This window comes from Microcebus murinus, chromosome 2 (assembly GCF_040939455.1).
Source record: "Microcebus murinus isolate Inina chromosome 2, M.murinus_Inina_mat1.0, whole genome shotgun sequence".
Lineage (NCBI taxonomy): Eukaryota > Metazoa > Chordata > Mammalia > Primates > Cheirogaleidae > Microcebus > Microcebus murinus.
In genome coordinates, this window is record NC_134105.1 from 109,545,201 (window position 1) to 109,571,354 (window position 26,154).

At 38.6% G+C, this 26,154-nt stretch overlaps 1 protein-coding gene and 2 pseudogenes across 1 annotated transcript in view; 1 reads left to right on the forward strand and 2 right to left on the reverse strand.

Moving 5' to 3' along the window:
- Positions 1-449: 449 nt before the first annotated feature.
- The window catches only part of ATF6 (activating transcription factor 6), a 200,497-nt gene continuing 174,792 nt past the window's right edge, over positions 450-26,154 (forward strand). Inside the window, exons 1-4 of the mRNA XM_012768611.2 lie at positions 450-606; positions 12,692-12,768; positions 16,056-16,143; positions 18,633-18,739. Coding sequence (XP_012624065.1) covers positions 525-606; positions 12,692-12,768; positions 16,056-16,143; positions 18,633-18,739 — 354 coding nt within the window. The 5' untranslated portion in view covers positions 450-524. The remainder of the gene's footprint in view (positions 607-12,691; positions 12,769-16,055; positions 16,144-18,632; positions 18,740-26,154) is intronic.
- On the reverse strand, positions 7,079-7,553 carry LOC142869590 (histone H3.3A-like; annotated as a pseudogene).
- LOC105882347 (small ribosomal subunit protein uS5 pseudogene) lies at positions 8,686-9,626 on the reverse strand (annotated as a pseudogene).

Consider the following 26,154-nt stretch of genomic DNA (forward strand, 5'->3'; position numbering starts at 1 on the left):
TACTGTGCCAGGAAAGCAGTTCTAGCGAATGCGGAAAAATAGTTGTGTTTTTATTTCATACACTTGTGTATATGAAGGATTTTTACACCGACAGAAGTATTCGTAGAAATTAAGCCAATTTACTCTATTAGTGTCTAATTTTGTTCTGAGATATCTAAACTGTGGTATTAAGAAGGATAATCAGGGAATAAGCCAGTATGTTCAGAAAAGAGTTTTACTTTTCATTTTCAGTATTATCGATAAATTTTGTTTAACCGAAGCGGTGTTTGTGTGTCTTTTCCCCTCATCCCCTTAAACAGCGGGACAGAAAGCGCTGGAAACTCCAAAAGGGAAATATTTACTCAGGGATCTATTTCAGTTAGCTCAGTCGCTGACGTTCTGTAGCTTGCATAGGTCCCTCGTGCAGTAGCAGTAGTTTGTCTTTATTCGGCCACCGTCTCGTCAGCGTTTCAAGGTGTTTTGTCCGCAAGCAGCCACCGTCCCTGGTATTATTCACCGAGTTCCAGGGCAGGGGAACTTGCGTTATGGGGGAGCCGGCTTGTATTGCCGGCACCATGGAGTCACCTTTTAGCCTTGGACTCTCTCACAAGCCGGATGAAGACTGGGGTGAGTGGGATTTGATAATGTATTGAGGTGGCTCGGCTTCGCGTCTAAGGGTTTCTTCCTACTTCCGCCCACTTTCGATGACAGGTGTGGACGAACGCTTCCTGGGGAATGAGGCTACTAGTCGCTCGCATCCGTCCTCCTGGAAGAGCCGCCGAACTGTTCGGCTTCTGTTCTGGCCTCAGCGAGAGGAAAATGTTGTCTAGTTGGAATTACTATCGTTTTTTGCCCCCCACTGTTCCCCTTGGTGATCTTTCAGTGGGGCGAAAAGTGGACGTCTTTAAGAGGCTTAGGGTAGGAGGGCTTTGACCACCAGAAAGGCTACAGGCTACCTTCTGAATGTGGGATATGGGCGGTGATCGCACTGGAGTGCCTTTAGGTGTGTGTGTTCGTTGTATATGAGAGAATGTGGATGTGTACAAAAAAATCCTCATCTCGCAGCTTCCACCTTAAACGGCTGATGTCCATTTTGGCAGAGAAGCAAAGAACCCAAGTACCTGACCTGCGGTCCATGATTACCTCGACCTTACTCTTACAAACATTTAATCCTGAGTGCTCTCCAGATGTAACTCTGAATTTTCCCGTTAAGGATATTTCGTTTGGTTGTTTTGGTGATCAGTAAGTGTGGAGTGGCATGTATTGGAATTGAGAGTGGAAAAGCTTTGTCATCTAAGTATTTAGAGGAAACTTTTATTTCCTCTTTGATTGCAGGATATAGTACTAACATTGTTCTTCAATTCAATGTATGAATTTGGGATTGTGTAGGTCCCCCAGTGGGTCCCCTAGTGAGCCTACACCATTCACCAGCTTTGAAATTTGGGGGGAAACCAGACTGATATTTACTTTTCTCTCTTGGACCAGCATTCTTAGTATTGTGAGTGGAATCTCAACTCCATTTATTGAATGAAGTACTCATTTAATTTTTAAAGGGCCGAAGTTCTCTAAAATTATATTCTATTGGAGATTTATTTCAATCCCTTAGGCAGGTTTTCTAAGAGTTGCTGGAAAGACTTTAGACTTTCCATTCGCAGTGTATTTTACCAAGCCAAATATATTAGTAACAGTTACCATTTATTTAGCACTTTGTATCAGGCATCCTGCTAAGCTCTTCACATGCATTATTTTATTTCATTCTCTCAACAGTCCAATATGTTACTGTTACTTTACAGACGAGGAAACTGAGGCTGAGAGAGAATTTGTATTCAGTCTTAGAGCTAGTAAGTGGCAGAAGTTGGATCAGAACCAGTTTTGTCTACTTGCAAAGCCTGTTCCCCCTAATCTCTGTTCTGTAATGTTTTCCTAAGTTATTTCTGTAGAATTGATTCTTCCTAAAATCCCTAGTTATGAACAAGTCTACTTCAGTGTATTGGGTAGTTATGATTTGTTTTCTCAACTAGTTAACTTTTTGTATTTTCATGATAGTTCTTAAACTATAACTGTGGAGCACTTCTTCATAGCATTATTATATTTTGTCTTCTGATGCCCAGGCTGCATTTTCCTGAATAATCTGATCATTTGATTCCTAGTCTTAATGTTCTTTAACAGAGCGTTCAGTTCTTTGCAGTCAGTTCACTGAATCACCTCTCTCAGGTATCCTGCCCTGTCAGTCACTTAAAGTGTTCATTTCCTATTGTTTTCCAGGTTTCCCTTTTCCAACTGTTAACAATCTTCTCTTAGTTGAACAACACTTTAATTTTGATTCCTTAGGTGTTCAGTAAATAGGATCAATTTTGTAGGCACTAGAGTGAAACACTACTTACCGTCTGCTAGTGTTTCTTTCTCTGGGAGTTGCTGTTGGGTGTTAAGGTACTTCACTGATTTACTTGGTTTTTTTTTGAGACAGAGTCTCACTTTGTGGCCCAGGCTAGAGTGAGTGCCATGGCGTCAGCCTAGCTCACAGCAACCTCAAACTCCTGGGCTCAAGCAATCCTACTGCCTCAGCCTCCTGAGTAGCTGGGACTACAGGCATGTGCCACCATGCCTGGCTAATTTTTTCTCTATATATTCTTTCTATTTATGGTAGAGACGGGGTCTCGCTCTTGCTCAGGCTGGTTTCGAACTCCTGACCTTGAGCACTCTGCCCACCTCAGCCTCCCAGAGTGCTAGGATTACAGGCATGAGCCATCGCGCCTGGCCGGTTTTTGGTTTTTAATATTAGAAGCTATCCAGTTAAATTTAAAAGATCAGATTATGTAATTAGTACTTATTGTGATTTAAACAACTTTTAATAATTTAAATACAGTAATCAGCTCAGAGAAGACTGAGGGATGTACTTTTCTTTTTCTTTTTAACTTGGGTAATGAAATTTAGAGTAGATGTCTGGAAACATTTTCTGTAAAGGTCCAGATAGTAAATATCTTAGGCTCTGTGATAACATGGTCTTTGTTATACCTACTCAAGTCTGCTCTTGAAGTACAAAAGCCACCATAAACAATATAAACAAGTAAGCATGGCTGTGTTCCAACAAAACTTTATGGACACTCAAATTTGAATTTCCCATAATTATTTTCAATACTTAATGGTCTTATTTTTTTTAGTTCAGTTTTAGATTTACACAGTGATTGAGCAAATAGTAAATAGAGAGTTCCATATACCAGCCACCTCCCCACCCCAGTTTCCCCTATTGGTAACACTTGCATTAGTGTGATACATTTGTTACAATCAATAAGCCAGTATTATTATACTGTTATTAACTAAAGTCCATAGCTTACATTAAGGCTCACTTTGTTGGGCATTTTGTGGGTTTTGACAAATGTATAATGACATGTATCCATCATTATAGTATCATACAGAATAGTTTTATTTTCCTAAAAATCCCCTATGTTCCACCTATTCATTCCTCCCTCCCACCTCCCAAGCCCCCAGGTAACTACTGATCTTTTCACTTTCTCTGTAGTTTTGCTTTTTCAGAATGTCATATATTTGGAATCATACATTTTATGGCCTTTTGAATTGGCTTCTTTCACTTAGCAATACACTTTTAAGGTCCCTCCATATCTTTTCATGTCTTGATAGCTCATTTCTTTTTAGCATTGAATAGTATTAAATTCTGTGGATGTTCCACATCCTCAGTGTATGAGTGGCTGCTATACATAGGCCAAACATAGGGGTCCATAAGAAAATACCATAGAGTTCAAGATCAGGATGCTAGCATGCTCAGATTCTGGTAAGTGCTCTCTTCCTGACTTGCGGTGTCTGCCTTCTTGCTGTGTCTTCTCATGGCATTGAGAGAGACAATCTTCTTATTAAGCCACAGATCTATTGGATTAGAGACCCACTCTTATGACCTCTTTTAACCTTAATTACCTCCTAAGGACCCTATCTCTGGATAGAGTCATATTGGGGGTCAGGACTTCAACATATGAATTTGAGGGGACACAATTTAGTACACAGCACAGTTTGCTTATCCATTTACCTAGTGAAAGATATCTTGGTTGCTTCCAAGTTTTGGCACTTATATATAAAGCTGCTATAGACATTTGGGTGCAGGTTTTTGTGTAGACATAAGTTTTCAGATCATTTGGATAAATATAAAGGAGCACAATTACTGGATTGTATGGTGAGATTATGTTTTATAAGAAACTGCCAGACTGTTTTCCAAAGTAGCTGTACTGTTTTGCACTCCCACCAGCAGTGAAGGAATATTCCTGTTGCTCCACATCTTTACTAGCTTTTGGTGTTGCCAGTACTTTGGATTTTAGCCATTCTAATAGGTGTATAGTGATAGCTTATTGTTGTTTTAATTTGTAATTCTCTGACGACATGATAATGTTGAGAATATTTTCATATACTTATTTGCCATTTGTATATTTTCCCCTTGTCTCTCCCTCGCTTTCTCTCTTTCCCTTTCTTGCTTGTGTTTGTGCAAAAGCTACCTTTTTTCCCTCCACATAAGATATATGTACCAAGACCAGAAGCTTTCATCTGTCACTGTGGTTTCTTTTATATCTTCATTCTCTTATGTGAAGGTTCTCGTCACCTTCTACCACTAAGCAAAACCTGGCACTCTCTAGGTGACACAACTTTCCCTAAAGCCCTGGTGAGTGGTGCCTATTTTTATTCCCAGAACCTTTTTACCACAGAGCCTCTGAAGGTGGAATAGGTGTTTTCCTTGTCTTTCACTGCTACTTCCAGATCATTCTCCCATTCTCCTCCCTAAAAATATCTAGATTTAAATCTCTCATTTTGTCACAATATGCCATCCTCCGTCTTTCCCTGTCTTAGTCATCTGCTGATTTTGGGTCACTCTCCCTCAATTTTTAAAATATTTTTAGCTACTAGCTTACTGTCACTTTCTCCAACACTACTTCCATCATGATTCTTGAATGATTTCAGTATCCTCAGAGAAGATCCTTCAGGAACTCTGACCTCTCATTTCTTGGACCTCTTCTCCACTAGTGATCTTGCCTTTCACTCTGTCTTGGCCATTTACTCCCCTGATCATAAGCCTAAGTCTTGTCATTACCAACAACACCTCACTTTGTAACATCTCATCTCCTGTCTTACCAGCTCACTCCTTTAGTATTCCACTTCCAGTAGTCCTTCAATCCTACTGAGATTTTGCCATTTTTCTACTGTTTCTCGTTCCCTTCATTTTGTCACTTCCCCCTTATCCAGTTTAAATACCATGGACAATCATGGTTACCATTCCCTTGCTTACACCCTTACTATCCCTGCCCATCTCTTGTAGGGCTCTCTTGGATAAATCACCACACTAGTTGAATCCAATTCTGTCCACTCTGGGCCTGCACTAGCTGAATGTGGCTGGAAAAAAAAATTCAATCATGCTGACTCATCTCACTTTAAGTATTGCCAAGGCAGTCATATTTCCCTGGTCCTTTCACTCTCCCATTCTGATGATTGTTTTATAGTTTCTTCTGTCTTCAAACCTCCAACATCTACTCTCCCATTTTTTGACTCAGAAGAGAACTTCTGCCTTCTCTCTTGTTGCCGAGAATGAATGGCCTCTTACTCATAGCTAGAGCCAGTCCTTCCATGTGTGCTTTAGATCCCTCCTTCTTTACTCAAAAATATTGCTCAACCTATTCTTCCTTCTGTTTCCTGCATTATCATTTTTCCCTCTCTACTAGATCATCGCTGTCAGTAAACAATCATGTAGTTACTTCTCTTAGAAGACTGTATCTATATCAAGATAATATTCTATCTAGAGTAAAAAAAAAAGAGAACAAGAAAAAACTCCCCAATCTCTCTTATGATGTTACTTCACCTCTCACTGCTACTGCACGTCTTTTCTTTATTTTACAGCAGAATTCTTTTTTTAAAAAGTCTGTGTTCACTGACTCTGCTTCCTCTTTGCTCGTCTCTTGAATCCACTCCACTGAAACTACTGTTTCCGAGGTCACCACTGATTTCCACATTGCTAAACCCAATAGACATTTCTCATCTTATTAAACTCATAAGGAGTAAATGAATAAATAAATGGGCAAGGTGGAGGTGAGGTGGGAAATTTTGCTGAACAAACTAAAAATAATAGCTGTTGTTGAGGGGAATCTAAATATTAATAGTGTGGAATTGATAAAAAAGATACAGGAGTAGGCAACAGTTTTAGAGATACTTTTGGGATAACTAGTGCTACTAGTTTCTTAATGGGTTCTTTCGGAGTATTCTATAAATATACAAGTATATTTTGATAATACCTTCATTTTTTTAATCACAGAAAAGTTGAGAGATTAGTACATCAATAATTCATATTTTCCTTAACTAGATTTACCAACTGTTAACATCCTGTCACACTCACTTTGTTTCTCAGTATTACCCATACTTCTCTCTTTTTTTACCATCTGAAAGTTGTCTGCAGATAATATGAAACTCCTAAACACTTCACCATGTGTTTCTTAAGAACAAGGAGATACTTATTTTTAAAAAGCATGAATTCATATTAATACCTGGATTTCAAAGCCAACATCACAGAGTTCTTTCTCACCTTGCATTATATTCTTGTATTTCTCTTCTCCCACTATGTGAATTTTGATTCCCAGTAACATCATTTGTTTTTATGGTCTCACTTTAGCTACTCTGTTGAAAATAGACTGAAAGGGGAGCAATGGCAGAAGCAGGGAGACTATTTAGAGTTTTCTGTAGCAATCCTCATGAGTTATAATGGTAGTAGTGGTGGTAATGAGAAGTGGTTGGATTATGGATGTACACACCCACCCCTACATGTACACACCCACCCCTACATATACACACATATAGTTTTTATCCCAGAAAAATTTAACAGGTTTATTTATCATTGTTATGAAGTTGAACTGCTGAAATTTGTTCACTGAAACATTTGACTTGCATTAATCCTTCACATCCCCACATTTATATTAAAAATTCACACACAAATGAAAATGGAAGTACCTGGAAAATGGAACCGCCAGTACCTGATTTCTGTCCCCTATTTTTCCACTTAAAATCATCTAGTTAGGTACCTTTTGACCCCATTGGGGAAAAAATATTTAATGTTCAGAACTACCAATAACAGGAAGAAGAGAATCTTTTTTTTGAGAATGAAATGTTTTCCCATCATAGTGGATTCTTAAGCATGTTCTCCACGTATGCGGTGTGCTTGCTGGCTGTCTTTTGGCATAATTGTTACATGTTTGGCATGGCTAGCACACAGATTGGTGTCTTCAAAAAGGCCAACCAGATAGGCCTCACTTGCCTCCTGCAAAGCACCAAGAGCTGTGCTCTGGAAGCGCAGATCTGAGCAGTTTCTCTCACCAGACACTGGAAAGGAAGTTTGCAAATCAGTTCAGTAGAAGTTCAGCGGACTTCTGATAACGTCTAATTTCATGGAGTGCCACTGTACCAGGCCTGTAGCGATGAGGTTTCTTCACCCCTCCAGTAGAGGGTGCATTCTTGCCAGCGGCTTTTGTAGCCAGTTGCTTCCTGGGTGCTTTACCACCGGTGGATTTGCCGGCAGTCTGCTTTGTAGGAGCCATGCTATAAAGACCTCCTTACTTACCCCCTTTCTCCTTTGGCTGGAGTCTCCTTACTTACCCCCTTTCTCCTTTGGCTGGAGTTTGGTGAGCAAGAGGCGGCACTGGTGGTTGAGGCATTGGTGTTTGAGAGTGACCCACACATATAGTTTCTATTTTGAAATAGTTTCAAACCTACAGAAAAGCTGTAAGACTAGTACAAAGGACTCTGGCATGTCCTTCACACAGACTCCTTAATTATTATATTTTACTGCATTTGCCCCATTTCTCTTTCTCTCTCTCTCTCTCTCTCTCTCTCTCACTCTCTCTCTCTCTCTCTCTCTTTCTTTCTTTCTTTCTTTCTTTAGAGAGACATGTGTTAACTCATCACCCTTAAATACCACAGTATATACTCTTACCCATCCTCCCCCAACAAGAGTACTTAGTACTTCCCTGTATTACTACCATAAACTCCTGCCAGTCAGGAAATAAACATTGATACAACACTACCATCCAATTCAAAGACACCATTCAAAGTTTTCCATCTGTCTTAGTAATGGCTCTTTCTCTTTTCTAGTCTAGGATCCTACCTGCAAACACACCTTGCTTTTACTTATAATGTCTCATCAGTGTCCTTCAATCTGGAACAGTTCCTTAGTCTTTTCCTATTTCTCATGTCCTTGACAGTCTTAAAGAATGTAAATCCTTTATTCTGTAAGATGATCCTATATCAGGGTCTGTCCACTGTTTCCTCATGACCAGACTCGGGCCATGCATCCAGGGCAGGGATGCCAGGGAAATGATGCTGTGCTCTTCCCCATGCATCACATTTTGGAGGCATACTATGTTGATCCATCTCAAGGTGATGTTCACCTTGATCACATGGTCAAGTTAATATCTTCCAAGTTTCTCCACTGTAAAGCCACTGTTTTCCCTTTTGTATTTTATTACTATTTTGGGGGAGATAATCTGATATGATACCAATGTCCTGTTCTTATTAAACCTCCAGTCACCAGCCCCTAGCCTCATTGATAACTCCTGCCTATATTAACTTTCACTGTCTGTACCTGTCATTCTGTCTACATTTATTAATTGACATTATACTGTAAGAAAGAGCCTTCTTTTTGTCTTTCTTTCTTTTTTTTTTTTTTTTAACAGACTTAATTTCACTTTATTTTTCTCATATAAAAATGCTATGTGGTAGCCACAGCTGGAGCCTGGGTCCTCTGCACAGAGACTCTGGTGTGGGTCTTGACAAGATGGTCGGTGAATTCCTGGTAGGGAGACTTGGTGAATACTGTCTCTTTCCAAAGGTCAGGAGTCAGATAGCTATAGGTCTTGGAGATGGCATCGAAGGTGGCCTTTGCGAAGTTGCCCAGGGTGGCAGTGCAGCCCCTGGCAGAAGTGTAGCAGTCATCGATACCAGCCATCATCAGCAGCTTCTTGGGCACAGGGGCTGAGACAATGCCAGTTCCTCTGGGGCAGGGATGAGACGCACCAGCACAGAGCCACAGCGGCCTGTCACCTTGCAAGGAACAGTGTGGGGCTTGCCGATCTTGTTCCCCCAGTAACCTCTCCGCACGGGGACTATGGAGAGCTTGGCCAGGATGATGGCCCCTCGGATGGCAGTGGCTACCTCCTTGGAGCACTTGACACCTAGACCAACGTGGCCATTGTAGTCCCCGATGGCAACAAACGCCTTGAACCTGGTCCGCTGGCCAGCGCGGGTCTGCTTTTGCACTGGCATGATCTTCAAAACCTCATCTTTGAGAGACGCTCCCAGGAAAAAATCAATGATCTCAGACTCCTTGATAGGCAAGGAGAACAGATAGATCTCCTCCAGGGATTTGATCTTCATGTCCTTAACCAGGCGGCCCAGCTTGGTCACGGGCATCCACTCCTTGTCCTCGGCCTTGCCTCCGCGAGCTCCGCGACCTCGGCCCCGGCCCCGACCACGGCCGCGACCACGGCCACGAATGCCGCTGCCGAAGCCTCCACGGAAGCCGCCGTGGCCTCCCATTCCAGGGCCCCCGGGGCCTCCGGGCCCTCCCGCTGCACCGGCGTCATCCGCCATTTGGTGTTTTCCCGGAGAAGAAGCTGTCTTTCTTTCATGATGGACTTCTTTCATGATTCATTTGATTCAGTGGGTTGTAATCTGATACTCTTATTTTATTTTGATGCTCAGAGTTTCCCAGATTTGACCACTGAGAGTCCATTCATATTGATACCTTTGTTCTTTTGATCTGTTCCTATCATTTGCTGAGAATTTCCTTCATTTTCTGGCAAGATTTTCCCAGCTTATTTTGCACTTTCCTGGCCTCAGCCCTGGAATCAATCATTTCTCTGATGAGCCCTGTTTAGTGGACTTCTGTTTAGTGAAGGTTGGTGTTATCCAAGATCTGGGCACCTAGCATTTTCATTGCTACAGGGATGTCATTGCTGATAGGACCTCTTAGCAGACAGAACTAGGAAGTATATGTATGTATATGTACACATCTGTACAAACATCTGTATAATACATAATATACAAACATCTATGACTGTTAATTTAGCTATATGTGTATGTGTATATATACACATATATTTATATTTTTAAAACGACTTCATTTACTAATACTTCTGATTCTAATCCAACATCTTAGGGTTCTTTTAGTTTTCTCCCTTTCTATGTTCTTAAATCCTTTCTCAGACAGTGAGAAATGTGACTCCAATTATTTTAGATATATTTAATTGTTTGCTAAATCAGTTAACATATTTGTTCAGTGTAATCACTCTCCTAATTACTTATGCTGCCTCTTCTACCTGCCACTCTGTTCCCCCTTCACATTTCATTGATGGCTAGGGCATGCCGCCACCTCTGCTTGGCAACACCCCCTCCTGCACCGTCCCATTTCTTTGGATATGAGACACATTGCTGTAGATGACTGTGTATAAAACCTCATCACCTTCATTGCTCTGCTTCCTTGAAAGCTGACATCTCCATGTTGGGAGGAAAAGAAGGGAAAGAGATGAGAATGTTAGGGACCGACCTTCCACAGCCCCACCGGACAGAAAAGCAGAGACATTGAGGATGCAATCACACAAGAGGAGGTTTATTTTCTGGCTAGCCAGGGTCCAAGCCCCAGAGCACCAACGCAGTGGCCACTTTTGCAGGCAAGGACCCCGACCTGAATTGCGGGGTGCCTTTTATCCCCCCCCCCAAAGGGCCCTAGCAACGCACAAACTAATCACGTGCTGGTCATGAGCTGACCTTTGAAGTGATTAATTTTCTTTGTATTCTGCGCGATCCCTGCGCATCCCACCTCCCGTTTGCCTTTCTTCACAACCCAAGAGATAACCGGAGGTATGAGTATAAACAGATGTGTGCTGTTTGCTAATTGCCTCACCCTACTTCACACGAAGGGGCGGGGGAACTCTTTTCTTGTTGTGCCACGGAGACGCCGCCGAGGCTCCATCAAGGCGCCCCCACAAGAAGAGAATGAAGAATGGGAGGAAAAGTAGGAAGCCAGATTACGGATATTTATTTTGAAGACATCTGACAGAATTTGCTGATATCGTGAATAAGAAGAGTGAGGAAGAGAAATAAACAATGATCCCAAGGTTTTTTTTGGTGTGAGCAACTGAGAAAATTGAAATGAGGACAAAGCAGTAGGAGGTTTGGTGGGGGGTGATCAGGAGCTCAGTTCTGGATGTGTTGAGATGCCTTTTAAACAACTGAGAGATGTCAGTACTCAGTATGTGCATGCATCTTGAAGTATGGGCTGAAGATATATATTTGGGAATCTTTGGCACATAGTTGCTATTTAAAGCCATGAACTCAGCTGAGCTTAGAAAGGGAGTAGAGGAGATAGGAAAGTTTATGCTGAGCCCAGGGACAATTTAATGTTAGGAGTTGAGGAGGAAATAGCAAGGTAGGGTCAACCAGTGAGGTGGGCGGAAAGCCAGGTAAGTGTGGTATTTTGGAAGTCAAGAAAATACTTCAATTAACATGAAGCAATCAACTGTGTTAAATGCTGTTGATAGGTCAAGTAAGATGAGGACTTAATATACCATTGAATTTAGCAATATGGAGGTCATTAGTGACATTAATAATTGTTGTATGTGTGGATAGGGGAGTTCAGTTGGAGCAGGTTCAAGAAAAAATGGGAGGAAAAAAATGAAAGAGCCAACATAGGGAACTCTTTCAGGGACTTTCAGCCTATATATAAGGTATCTAGCCACAGTTCATCTACTTACATGGTTTTTGGATCTCTAGCTGAGTTTAAGGTATCCTTTTCCGAGAGTCATCTGAGTAACCTTTCATTATTACTACATGTAAAGTTTTTTGCCCTGTACTACTTTGTCTTAAGGTTGTTGAAATGTTTCTGTCATTGACCAAGTTAAAGACTGGCAGTGTAGTTTCTAAACATGTGCAGTGAGGAAATAATCAGAGCAGTTTCAGTGATATGATAATAGATAGAGAGTACAAAGGAGGACCTAGATTTGGAAAACTCTTCAAGATGCTTGAAGTTTTGAAAGCGTTAGAGAAAATAGAAACTTTACAGATTTTACTGTAATCAGCCTTCATAGGCTTTGTCAGGTCTTTGACTTTGCTCTACAAAAAGTTTTCAGTCTAATTTATTAAAGAATGTTTTTCTGTGTCCATCTATTTCTTGGTTGGTAATGGCCTTCTTAGGAAGTTGGACTCTAGGTAGATTTGCTAAAATGAATTTGATGGTTTAGATGAGTGAGTCCTTTGTTGTCTAGACAGAAAATTGGTTGCACCCTTAACGGATGTATGGCATACATAGTACAAGTATACTGTCCATAGTGCTCTCCCATCATCATTGCTTATCAGCCACATTACTTTTTCATGCTGAGCTCAGATGTAGCATCAAATTCTTATTAGTAATGTTCTAGAAAGTCACTACCAATTAGTTCAACATGACATATGACATAAAACGTTTTTTGATCCCTGTGTAAGAATTCAGTTCAAAAGATAAAAATTATGTGGAAAACAACACAAAATAGCAATGAGCTTTGAATTGCTTGTCATTCATACTGCTAGAGTTTATTAATAATAGTAATGGCTAATAAGAAGCCCCAGTAGAGCTGTTATAGGTAGTCTTTTTGTCTTATCATTGAATTGACAGTTAATTTCTCTTCTTTCCTTTTGTCCAAAGATTCTACCCTGTTTGCTGAACTTGGTTATTTCACAGACACTGAGGAGCTGCAATTGGATGCAGCAAATGAAACTTATGTAAGTATTTACTAGAGGAGAAATATTGAAATGTGATATTTAATCTTTACCCTAATTATTGCAACAAAGTTTCAGGACAACAGGTTTAGGCTAGTAATTTAAATTCAAATAACTTTTAGCAGTAAGTATGATAGTTAGTAGCCATTTTGTAGTCAGTAAATGTAGGACAGTAGAAATTGCATTGGTCTTGGTGTGAGAAGACTTGTATTCTAAGCCCACCTTTGGCCCCAGGGGTGGGCGATTTTTTAAGAAAAGTCATTTAATTGCCTACTTTTTGGTTTTTACAGATACTTTGCTGAACAAGGGAAAGATATGATGTTAAGGGGTGTATATGAGTCATGGACCTAGTCAATTAGAACTTACCAACTTCTTTTTTATTTTTATTTATTTTGAGACAGAGTCTTGCTCTGTCACCCGTGCTAGAGCGCCTTGGTGTCATCCTAGCTCACAGTAACCTCAAACTCCTGGCACAGCCTTCTGAGTAGCTGATACTACAGGTGCATGCTACAACTGGCTAGTTTTTTCTATTTTTAGTAGAGACAGGGTCTTGCTTTTGCTCAGGCTGGTGTTGAACTCCTGACCTCAAGCAATCCTCCCACCTTGGACTCCCAGAGTGCTAGGATTTCAGGCATGCTCCACCACCATGTCCGGTCATTACTAACTTCCTTTCTAAACATTATGTATTCTAGTGTAGAAAGCTCTTAAAATAGGTATATTCTTACTTTTTGCCTTTAATTGGTTAGAGGTCTGTGTGAAAGTTATTATTATAACACTCAGTCCTCAGAAATATCTTAGATTTTCTTTTTTTTCTTTTCTTGATTAGTATATATGAAGCTGTTCGATCTTTGGACTGTTATTTTGCCTCATTCTTTAATGGATGAGGTGCTGTTTCACTTGTGAAGTAATTCAAGTGAGCAGAGTAGTTTGTCAATTAGAGTAATTTATCATTTAGATTTAATATTTATCACTTATTTTAAGCCCTTTTTTTTTTTTTTTTTTTTTTTGAGACAGAGTCTCGCTTTGTTGTCCAGGCTAGAGTGAGTGCCGTGGCGTCAGGCTAGCTCACAGCAACCTCAAACTCCTGGGCTCGAGCGATCCTTCTGCCTCAGCCTCCCGAGTAGCTGGGACTACAGGCATGTGCCACCATGCCCGGCTAATTTTTTATATACATATCAGTTGGCCAATTAATTTCTTTCTATTTATAGTAGAGACGGGGTCTCACTCTTGCTCAGGCTGGTTTTGAACTCCTGACCTTGAGCAATCCGGCCGCCTCGGCCTCCCAGAGAGCTAGGATTACAGGCGTGAGCCACCACGCCTGGCCTTATTTTAAGCCCTTTTTAACTAGAGCATAAAAATATGAAATGCTTCCTTAGGGAGTTTCAGGTCTTTCTCTAAAATGATTTAGCAGTTGTTTTACTATGAATCAATAGAAGAGAGTGATATCCATGATTTTTTTTTTAAATCAGTGCAGGCGATTTTAATGTTTTCATTTACTCTGTGAGATCCTTTAGAATGTAGCCTGTTGATTAAGCTGGCTTTTAATATTGACTCTTTGACTAAGCAACTGATATTCTTTCATAACCTCTAGTTCCTAAAATCGAGTTTGTTTTAAACTGTATCAAGAAACAGTGTGTTAAATTTGAAAGATTCAGGAGAATATGGTCCCCCTTAACTAACATTTTGTTATAATACTTTATGCAAGCCACTTAGTCTTTCATTTCCTTAGTTTTTCTAGTGTAACATGATCTCTGAGAGGCCTGGTGTCATCCTTCTACACTGAGGTAGAATTTTCCATGATAAATCATTGAAGAACCAGAGTATATAAGGATCAGTATGTTTTACTTTGCATAAAATGGGTCTGTTAGATTTCCAACCAGATTAAATTCTTATGCTGTAAAAGATATTTGGCTTTTTTGGCTGAAGATTGAGCCAGAAGCTCCCTGAAGTAGATCATGCCCATATTTATAAGCATTGCTAGAACTCAAGCAAGCAGCATTGGTAAATTTACTTAGAGTAAGAAAGTTTAAAGTGTTTTTTGGTTGCTGAAAGTACAGGCTGCTTAATTTTTCAATGTGTAGATTCAAATAAGAGAAAAAAGTGAAGGACATTGATTTTTTTAAAAAACAGCTCTTTCATGATTTAAGTGTTTTTTTTATGTGAACTTCCACACATTTTCTTTCTATACCTTGTAGTAGTATTTACTCAGTACGATAAGAAAACATCTTCCCTTCTCTACTTCTATTACATTCTAGATAAAAATAAACCACATAATAGTCATTTTGAAATGCTAATACTGTTCTAGAAATTATTAACAAATGGTTGTCAACACTTACTAGATAAATTTTTACTTTTTGCCAAAGCCTTTCCTTATTGTTGCTGTTTTAGCATTTGTGATACTAAGTTAACATTGACTGCCTTTTGACTTTGTTGTATTGTTTATGCATACTTTATTGCATTGTTTATGCAACTTCTGGTTCTTGTTTCTGTAATCCCAGACATTTAATTTAAAATTGTATTGTTTGATACTTTCTTGATCTTCAACTCACACGAGGGCTCTTAAATCATGTGATAGTTCTTTATTACCTAAATATTAATGAATAAATATTACATATTAATATATAACTAATATATTAATAGTATAAGGGGGTCATCCAGATGGTCCAGAATATGCTTATGTTTAAGTAAAAAAATTAAGAAGTTTTTAAGAGGTTTGTTGACTTTTGTTTGAGAAAGTTAGTTTTATCTTTTAGGATTAAAAAATATTATTTTTTGATAAAAATTTTAGAAATTTAAAAGGCACAGAACAGTAGAAAAAAGAAGAAAATTACCCTGTGAGAATTACTCTCTTTATAATTCCTGCATGTCTTTTGCATATATCTAAATTCTTTCTATTATACATAGAGATGATGTTGTGAATTGCCATTTGCTTTGATTTGTTTCCCTTAAAGGCAATGGGAAAGTTTATTTTTCGGGATTTTCTTTATGATAAAAGACACATTTTGTGACTTCTGTAATGGTCTCTTCTTCTGGAAAAGAATGAAGGCAACTGAATCTTTTAGATATTGAATTCATTATTACTTTCTTAGTTTTACTGCTGTACTTCAAATAACTGAATTATTTATCTCTACGCTATCCAAGATGTATTCTCAAATGAACCAATGGACTTAGAAAATTTTTTTTGCTAGGTTGGGTAATAGTACTTATGACAAATTGTGTCTGATAGTTTGATTTTAAGATGTATATATTTTTATTCTTTTAATATTGTTTTGCTGATTTGAAACCTATAGGAAAACAATTTTGATCATCTTGATTTCGATTTGGATTTGATGCCTTGGGAGTCAGACATTTGGGACATCAATAACCAATTCTGTACAGGTAATAATGTGATTCATTGGCAAAATCTTTACACAGATTCATTTTATTTTGTAGTCTGGTAATACTTAAAATTAGGTGAGGTTATTGGACTACATTGGTGGGTTAAAAGATTCTAGGACTATATATCCTTCTTCTGGTATGGCAGTGACACAATAAATTTCTTACCAAAAATGGATACAAATAATTTTATAGTTATGTTTCAGTAGTCTAATGAATGAATAAATAATTTCATATCAGAAATAGAAATATTGATTTTGAATTATGAGTAATATCTCTGTAAGAGATCAACTTATAGACAGGGCTTAGGGAATCCAAGGGAATAGGCTGGGGTTACCAGACCTGGGAACTTGGTGGAGGGTTCCTGTGCTTTTGATGCGCACATACTTCTGAGGAGGGGTACTGCCTGGCTGATGCTCATGTCCAGCACACCTGATGAGGTGGGGGATCGATAGACTGAAGGAATCTGGACCCTGGAGTGAAGTGTCACTGCTAGGGTAAAAATCATAGAGGAATGAAGAAAACCCCTTCTATCTTCCAGCATCCTTCTAGTATCTCCTACTGACAGGATCTAAAAATGAAACCAGCTGGGAATTCTATTAATAATTTGCATTATAGACTATAGAAGATGGACTTGGAGGTGAGAGATGATGGATAAATAACTAGTACATGCCCCTATCTAAATTCCTCCCTACCACTGCACTTATTTACCTTCCTTGATGCCTGTTTTCCTTCATTGACTATGGGATACACAAGGTCAGTGTTCTGGTTCCTATTGTATAACAGAGTATTCTAAATCTTTTTTTTTTTTTTTTTTTTTTTGAGGCAGAATCTCACTCTGTTGCCCTGGTTAGAGTGCTGTGGCATCAGCATAGCTCACAGCAACCTCAAACTCCTGGGCTCAAGCAATCCTTCTGCTTCAGCCTCCCGAGTAGCTGGGACTACAGGCATGCAACACCATGCCCAACTAATTTTTTCTATATATTTTTAGTTGGCCAATTAATTTCTTTCTATTTATAGTAGAGATGGGGTCTTGCTCTTGCTCAGGCTGGTTTCGAACTCCTGACTTTGAGTGATCCACCCGCCTCGGCCTCCCAGAGTGCTAGGATTACAGGTGTGAGCCACCATGCCTGACCCTATTCTAAATCTTAGTAGCTTAAAACAATAATTTTGTTAGATTCCTTTAATCTATGGGTCAGGAATTTGGACTGGATGGCTTGTCTCTGCTCCATGATGTCCAGACCTCAACTGGGGAGATTTGAAAGCTTGAGTAGCCTGACATTTGGGGGCTAGAATTATCTGGAAGTTTCATTGTTCACATGTCTGGTGCCTGGGCTGGGATGACTTGAAGACTAAGACTGCCACTGGAGTGCCTACCAGGGCCTCAAATCCTGGTGGTCTTAGGGTAGTCAGACTTGAAAGGCTCCAACTGGGAGTGTTCCAGCATACCAAGCAGAGGCTGCATGTCACCCTCAGAATTCACATAGCATTACTTCCATTCTCTGTTGACTGAAGGAGTTATAAGCCCACATAAATTCAAGAGAAAGGGAAATAGACTCTACTACTTGGTGGCGAAGTGAGAAGATCACATTATAGAAGAGCAGAAGGGATGGTAGATATTTTGTGGCCAACTTTGGAAAATAATTGGCCACCCCCACCCTGTTATATCTTTGACACCAAGGAAGACTGCCTGGACCATGATCACTCAATAACGTTTGTAGCATAAGTTCAAGGCCGGGCATGGTGGCTACACCTGTTATCCTAGCACTTTGGGAAGCAGAGGCAGGAGGATCTCTTGAGCTCAGGAGTTCAAGACCAGTCTGAGCAACATAGCAAGACCCTGTTTGTACAAAAAATAGAAACATTAGCTGGGCATGGTAGTGCACACCTGTAGTCCCAGCTTCTTGGGAGGCTGAGGCAGGAGGATTGTTTGAGCCTGGGAGTTTGAGATTGTAGTGAGCTATGATAGGCTACTGCACTTTAACCTGGGTGACAGAGTTAGACTCTGTCTCCAAAAAAAAAAAGTTCAAAAGATATGTATGTTTTTGTGAGTTTTAATTGTATTATTAAAAAATGCTTTCTAAAACAATTCTTTCCTGCTGCTTATTTTTTAAATTAATTTTGAAGAATCTGTAACTTTTTACATATGGTATAATATTCAAAGGGTTCAAAAGTATACATAGAAGAAAAATGTCTCTTTCTGCTCTTATTCCTCAGCTAACAACTTCTGCTCCCCAGAGACACTGTTACCAATTTCTTCTGTTTACCTTTCCAGAGAATTGTGCAGGTGCAAGTAGTTAGGTATACACACATGGAAACATACTAGATATACTGTTTTCTACATCTTGTATGTTCATTTAAGGTTATATTTTGCTGACCTTAGTTTCTATACCTGATTGAATTTTATGAGTAAGATTTTACCTTCTTTCTTGTTCATTTCATTCTGAGTTTATATTATCCAGGGGGGAAAACCTTTATTCAATGTTTTTCAGTTAAAGATATTAAGACAGAGCCTCAGCCACTTTCACCAGCCTCCTCAAGTTGTTCAGTCTCATCTCCTCGGTCAGTGGACTCGTATTCTTCAACTCAGCATGTTCCTGTAAGTAGCTAATCTTTTACAAAGATTTTGGTTATAATTCTATTTTGGAAATATGTATATGGGAGAAGCAGTTAACATTTATTTAGTGCTGCTATGAGCCTTATTATCTCATTACTGAGGAAAATTGATACTCAAGGAAGGGACTTGTAGTAGCTAGAAAGTTGTTAGTGTCTTTGGTTTTGCTTTCCTTCGCCAGTGTTCTTGCCTCCTTAATTTCATTGTTTCATTGCATTTTGTTTAATTGCGTTTTACCAGTATCCATTGTTATTTTGTTGTTGTTGTTAATTGGCTTACTGTCTTTTCTCTCTGCCTTTCTTCCTCCTCCTCATTAGAATATATATTCTTTGAGAACATGGAAGAATGTAAAATGGTCAGTTTTTTAACTCCTTAGCCATAGAACCTAGAATGGTCATTTTAGTTCAGGGATGTCTAGCACTACCTTTTGAATGGGCTGAGGTTTTTACAGAAGTCTGGTAGCTCCTTTAGAGCTCTTCTCCTGATCCAGACAAAAGCTCTGAGTCCAGGAAAAGGAAGTACCTGATTTAAGTACTTGGAATGGGGAGAATGAAAATATAAGAATAAAATTCAAACAATATTTTAGTATTTATATCTGCCATAAATTGAAGTATCTTTGTTCTGGCAGGGTCTACATTTAGTCAATTACTATATCCAGGTGATTCTAATCACCTAATGTCTCTAGGATTCATCTTTTCTGCCCCTGCCATTCCATCATCATCTCACCTGGATTAAGTCAATAGAATTTTAATTGGTTTTTCTGCTTCCCAACTCTGCAAAACCTTTCTTAGTAGAGGAATCTTCAAAGAGAAATCTTTCAAAATCACAAACTTGTCTGAGTCAGTCCTTTGGTTAAAACCTTTTAATAGCTCCCCATTCCCAGGATGCAACTTAAATTCCCAGAGTACTAGGCCCTCCATGGTCTGGCCCCTGCTTACTCTTCTAGTGTCATTTCTCACTATCCCCTCTTACCTTCACAGTCCCCTTAGCTTAAACCCTGTGAGAGTTCCTACGTGAGGGCATCTATGTACTCCACTCATTCAACAACCGTGTCAGGCACTGTTTCAAATGCTGGCAGTGAACAAGAGCAGTGAGATCCCTGCTCTTACAATTTTAGGTTTTTGCGCATCTTTCTTTTGCCTGGAATAGCCCCATTTTTTTTCTTGGAAAATTCCTCATTCTTTAAGTCCCAGTTCAAAAATTACTTCCTTCATGAAGCTTTTCTCTGATTGTTCCTATTGGAAAGTTCTCTGTGGTCTCACAATTTCTCCAAATCATTTAATTTAAAAATATTTATTTATTTATTTACTTATTTACTTACTTACTTATAGATAGGGTCTTGCTCTGTCGCCCAGGCTAGAGTGCAGTGACAGGATCATAGCTTACCTCAGTCTCAAACTCCAGGGCTCAAGTGATCCTGCTGCCTCAGCTTCCTGAGTAGTTGAGACTGGTACATACCACCACACCTACCTATTTTTTTCTTATTTTTTGTAAAGACAGGATCTCGCTATGTTGCCCAGGCTGCTTGTGAATTCTTGGTCTCAAGTGATCCTCCTGCCTTGGTCTCTCAAAGTGCTAGGATTACAAGGCACGAGGCACTGTGGCTGGCTAAAACTTTAATTTACTTTCAAAGTCAAAAGTATATAAAAAGGCCGGATCCGGTGGCTCATGCCTGTAATCTTAGCACTCTGGGAGGCCGAGGCGGGCGGATTGCTTGAGGTCAGGAGTTCGAAACCAGCCTGAGCAAGAGCGAGACCCCCGTCTCTACTATAAATAAAAAGGAATTAATTGGCCAACTAATATATAGAGAAAAAATTAGCCGGGCATGGTGGTGCATGCCTGTAGTCCCAGCTATTTGGGAGGCTGAGGCAGTAGAATTGCTTGAGCCCAGGAGTTTGAGGTTGCTGTGAGCTAGGCTCATGCCACGGCACTCACTTTAGCCTGGGCAACAAAGTGAGACTCTGTCTCAAAAAAAAAAAAAAAAAAAAAGTATATAAAAAGGTGTATTCAGAGAAACCTGGTTTCTGTCCTTGTCCTTCCCATCCTTTCTTGCACAAAAGGTACTGTTCTGCTAATTTTAGCATATATAATCTCCCTCATTCCTTTCTGTAGCTGTTTGGTGTTCCATTGTATGGCTATATGATATTTCATTCAATGATTTCCTTATTCAGGAACAACAATTTGTGTTATTTTCAGTCTTTTCCAGACTCAATAGTGCTGTAGTAATAACTTGGTATGTAAGTCACCTCATATTTTTGCCAGGATACCTTTGAGATATATTCCAAGAAATAGGATTGCTGACACCAGGGTAAATATATTGTAATTTTGCTAGATATTGCCCAGTTTCCCTCTATAGGTATAATATGATACAATTTTGCATTTTCAGCAGCAGTGTGTAAGAAAACCTGTTTTCCCATCATCACTCTATAATATGTTTTATTTTTTATTTCTTTTATTATAAGTATGGTGAATATCTATATCTGTTCATGTGTTTTATATGTTTATGGCCTACTTACATTTTTTAAATGAACTGTCAGTTAAAATTTTTTATTAATAATTGAATTGTGTTTGTCTTTTTCTCTTCATTTTTTTAAGCTGGGGTATTATATACTTGGGTTATTAGTCCTTAGTTTGTAAAATAAGCTGCAAATATTTCTTCCCCAATTTTTCATTTGTCTTTTAGCCTTATTTCTGGTGTATATTTTCCATATGTATACTTTTTTCTATAGCTAGGTTATTGATCTTTTCTTCTATTGCTTTTTTTTTGGTCACTCAGAGGAATGTTTTCACCACCAGAGGCTATAGAAGAATTCACTCATATTTGTTTTTCTTGTTTTCTTGCTTATATTAATTCTTTGTTTGGAACAATCTCAAATTTATAGATATGTTACAAGTACATTATAAAGAACTTATTTTTCCCTGAACCATTTGAGAGTAAGTTGCCAACCTAATATCCTATTATCCCCAAATACTTTAGTATCCACTTCCTTCAAGCAAGGATATTTCTTACATAGCTACGATACAAGCATCGAAATAAGGAAATAAACATTGATATCATTTAATCTTTAGCTACCACTTAGGTTGTGCCAGATGTCCCAGAGTGTCTTTTAGACCTACGGTCCCCAATCCCCAGTCCGTGTACCGGTTAGGGCATGTTAGGAACCAGGTCACAGAGCTCTGCTATATTTCCCCCACCCCAGGAAAAATTGTCTTCCATGAAAGTCAGGAAAGTGGAGGAGTACACTACAGGGGGTGAGTGGTGGGTGAGGAAGTGAAGTTTCATCTGTGTTTATAGCTGCTCCCCATCGCTTGCATCACCACCTGAGCTCTACCTATTACCCTCACTCCCCCCGTGGAAAAATTGTTTCCATGAAATTGGCCTTGGTGCCAAAAAGGTTGGGGACTGCTTCTTTAGACTATCAAAAGGATCCAGTTCAGAATCATGCATTGCATTTGATTGTCTTGTCTTTTTAATCTCCTTCAGTTTGAAAAAGTTCTTCATTTGTCCTTGACTTTCTTGACCTTGCCACATGTAGAGATTAGAGGGTAGTTATTTTGAAGAATATCCCTCACTTGGGTTTGTCTTATGTTTCCTTATGTTTAGATTTGGGTTTTTTTTTTTTTTTTTGAGACAGAGTTTTGCTTTGTTGCCCAGGCTAGAGTGAGTGCCGTGGCGTCAGCCTAGCTCACAGCAACCTCAAACTCCTGGGCTCAAGCAATCCTCCTGGCTCAGCCTCCCGAGTAGCTGGGACTACAGGCATGCGCCACCATGCCTGGCTAATTTTTTCTCTATATATTAGTTGGCCAATTAATTTCTTTCTATTTTATAGTAGAGACGGGGTCTCGCTCTTGCTCAGGCTGGTTTCGAACTCCTGACCTCGAGCAATCCGCCCACCTCGGCCTCCCAGAGAGCTAGGATTACAGGCGTGAGCCACCGCGTCCGGCCTAGATTTGGGTTTTATGTCCATGGCAGGAATGTCAGAGAAGTGCTATATCCATCTCATTTACGTGTTTTTTTTTTTTTTTTTTGGAGACTAAGTCTTGCTTTATGGCACAGGCTAGAGTGCCATGGCGTCAGCCTAGCTCACAGCAACTTCTAACTCCTGGGCTTAAGCGATCCTTCTGCCTCCACCTCCCTAGTAGCTGGGACTACAGGCATACGCCACCATGCCTGGTTCATTTTTTCTATATATTTTTAGTTGTACAGCTAATATTTTTACATTATAAAAATATAATTTCTTTGTATTCTCAATAGAGACAGGGTCTCACTCTTGCTTAGGCTGGTCTCAAACTCCTGACCTCGAACGATCCTGCTTCGGCCCCCCAGAGTGCTGGGATTACAGGCGTGAGCCACTGTGCCCGGCCCTCATTTTCTTTTGATGACACAATTTCAATCTGTCCTATTACTGATGATGTTCACTTTGATCATTTGATAGGTGGTGTGTGCCAGGCTATTCCACTGTGCAGTTGCTCTTTTTCCCTGTGCCGTAAATAAGTATTTTGTGAGGACATAACTATAAAACTATGTAAAAATATCCTGTTCCTTATCAAACTTGATATTTATTCACTTATTTGTTAATATCAGTATGGGTTCATTGTTTCTTACTTTATTCAACAGGTTATAAATTATTTATTCTGATGTTTATATTGTCCTGACTTTGGCCAGTGGGAGTCCCTTCTCACCACCTCTTATGTTTTTTTTAACATGTCTTTCTTGGGCTCTGGCATCCATACATAGGATATCCCCCATTTGGGTGGCCTCATCACGCTGCTCTGCCTCCTCATGCCAGCCTGCACCCTATGTGAATGCCCTCCTTCCCACCCTTGAACTCTGTCCACCGGGCTGCCTGTCTGTATGGATGGTTGTCTTTTTTAACCCCTCTGGTGGCTTAAGATCAAATTATTCAGGAAGGAATATTTTCTAAGTGACAATTAATACATATTTATCATAAGATTTGATTTTTAGTATTTAGATCTCTGGTCCACTTGAAATTATCCTGGTATATGATATGAGATACATATCCAATTTTATGTTTTTCCAACTGACTACCAAAAAGCATTATTGCAGTACCATTTATTAAAAAGTTCATCTTTTTTCACTGATTTCAATCGTGTACATGTATTTAAAATTTATATAAATGATATTATATTAGATCTCTTTCTATTATTTACTTTTAAAAATCAGCACAATGTTTTTAAGATCAATCTATTTCTCTACATCAAATCTGTTGTATCTAACTCTGTACAATATTTCAAATATTATATGATCGCTACATTTTACCTACACCACCATGAATATTGTAAAAAATGTTCCCTTGTGGTCCCATGTGAGAATTCCTTTGGGATGTATGTCCCAGAGTAGAATTGCTGAGTGGTAGCATGTACATATATTTAATTTGATAAGTGCTTCCATGTCACCTTCTAGAATTGCCATAGTGCTCTATAGGCCTTTCAGCAGTGCTTGAGGATTCCTGTAACTTGCTTCTTTGCTAGTACTTGGCAGTGTCTGGCTTTCTAATTTTTGCCTCATGGCATAACGTTTTTTTGTTGTCTGTTTTTGTTTTGTTTTAATTTGCATTTCTTTGGTTACTGATTGTTTGCAACATTTCTTTATATTCTTACTAGCATTTTGGACTATCTTTTTCTTTTATAAATTGTTTATTCCTGTTCTTTGTCAATATTTCTACTGAGTTGTTGTCTTTTTCTTGTTTATTTGCAGGACTTCCTTGCATATTTGTGATATTAAACTCCTGTTGTTGCCTTTATCTTTTCCCTTTCTGTTATCTGTCTGTTAACTTTGTAGTCTTTATAAATTCTTAATTTTGAATTACTCACACTTATCTCTTTTTCCTTTACTTTTATGGCTTATTTTTGAGGTTGTAAGAAGTCCTTCTTTGTGGCTTGCAGGCCACAAAGATATTCCCCCTGCCTTTTCTCCTGTTAGCTGTATGATTGACCTTTCACTTTCAGATTGGTTAATACCTTTAGAGTTTGGTTTAATAAGTGGTGTTAAGTAGGAATCTATTAGTAGTTTTAATTTTCCCTATATAAGTGAACTAATTTTTCCAATTATATTATCTTTTATAGTAATTCTATTAAAGAATATTGTATGTCTTTCTGTTTACTCAGATCTTCTTTTATGCCTCTCAATTAAGTTTTATAGTTTACTTCATGTAAGGCCTGTACATTTTTAGAAAATTCCCAGGTATTTCATAATTGTTATTGCTATTTTGAGTGAAATATTTATCTTTTATTATATTTTCTGAGTATTTATACAATATTTTCATAGTCAAATATTTTTTCATTTGATTCTTATGAGTGTTCCAAGTAGACAGGATATCACCTTGCAAAAAGGTGCCTCTTTCTCTTCTATTTTAATGTTTATTTCTTTAATTTCATTTTCTAGAAGAATTGCTAGAATTACAGAAAAAGCAGGTGTCTGTTTCTTATCCTGACTTTCATGGTAATGCATTTACTGTTTCACCATTAAGTATGATGTTGGCTGTGTAATTACCCATAGCTTTTTTTTTTTTTTTAAATGTTAAGAAAGTATCCTTCTCATTCATGTTTTCTGGGATTTTGTTCATGAATACTTGTCAAATTTTATAAAATACCTTTTAGGCATCTAAGGCCATGAAGATAATAGTTTTCTCCAGTGTTGTTGTCTTGTACTCTTTGGTTTCTTATAAATAGTCTACAAGGTTCAAGGTTCATATAGCTCAGGGTCTGGCTACATGCTGAGTTAAGGATGAATTAATGAAGCAATTCTCTCTCTCGCCAATGAGACTGAGAATGTACATTTCTCCCATATGTTCTGCAGGTCATTTCAATTTTTTCTTATGTTAAAAAGAAGTTTAAGTTTACCTTTGGCCACCATTTGTATTTCCTTTTCAGTGAAATGGCTGTTCTTGTCCTGTGCCCATTTCTGGCAAATATTTTCTCCCTATATATCTAGTTTTCATTGTTAAATATTTCAGTTATTATTTGTGCAAATCTGTTTCTTCTTCCTTTATGGCTTCTGGGTGACTTAAGAGGGCCTAATAAAATTCTGAGAGTAAATAAGTATTCTATTAAATTTTCTTTTAATAATCTTGTAGATTGTTTTGAAGATGATATGAAGTAGTGATTATGTATATTCCATTATCATGTATACTATCTTTTCTCTCTGAATTAAAATACTGCTTTTATCCTATGTTAAGTTTCTTTATTCTAATAAAATGAGACATATTCATTAAACATTAAATTACTTCTGGAAAATATTAATGTTATCTTTATATATCTGTTATTATCAATTCACCCATTAAAAATGAAAGAAAGTAGCCATGCTCCTTTCAGTGTTTGTCTTTCACAACATTTGGGACAAAGATAGTGTTAACAAATAGAAAAGGATAAAAATAGTT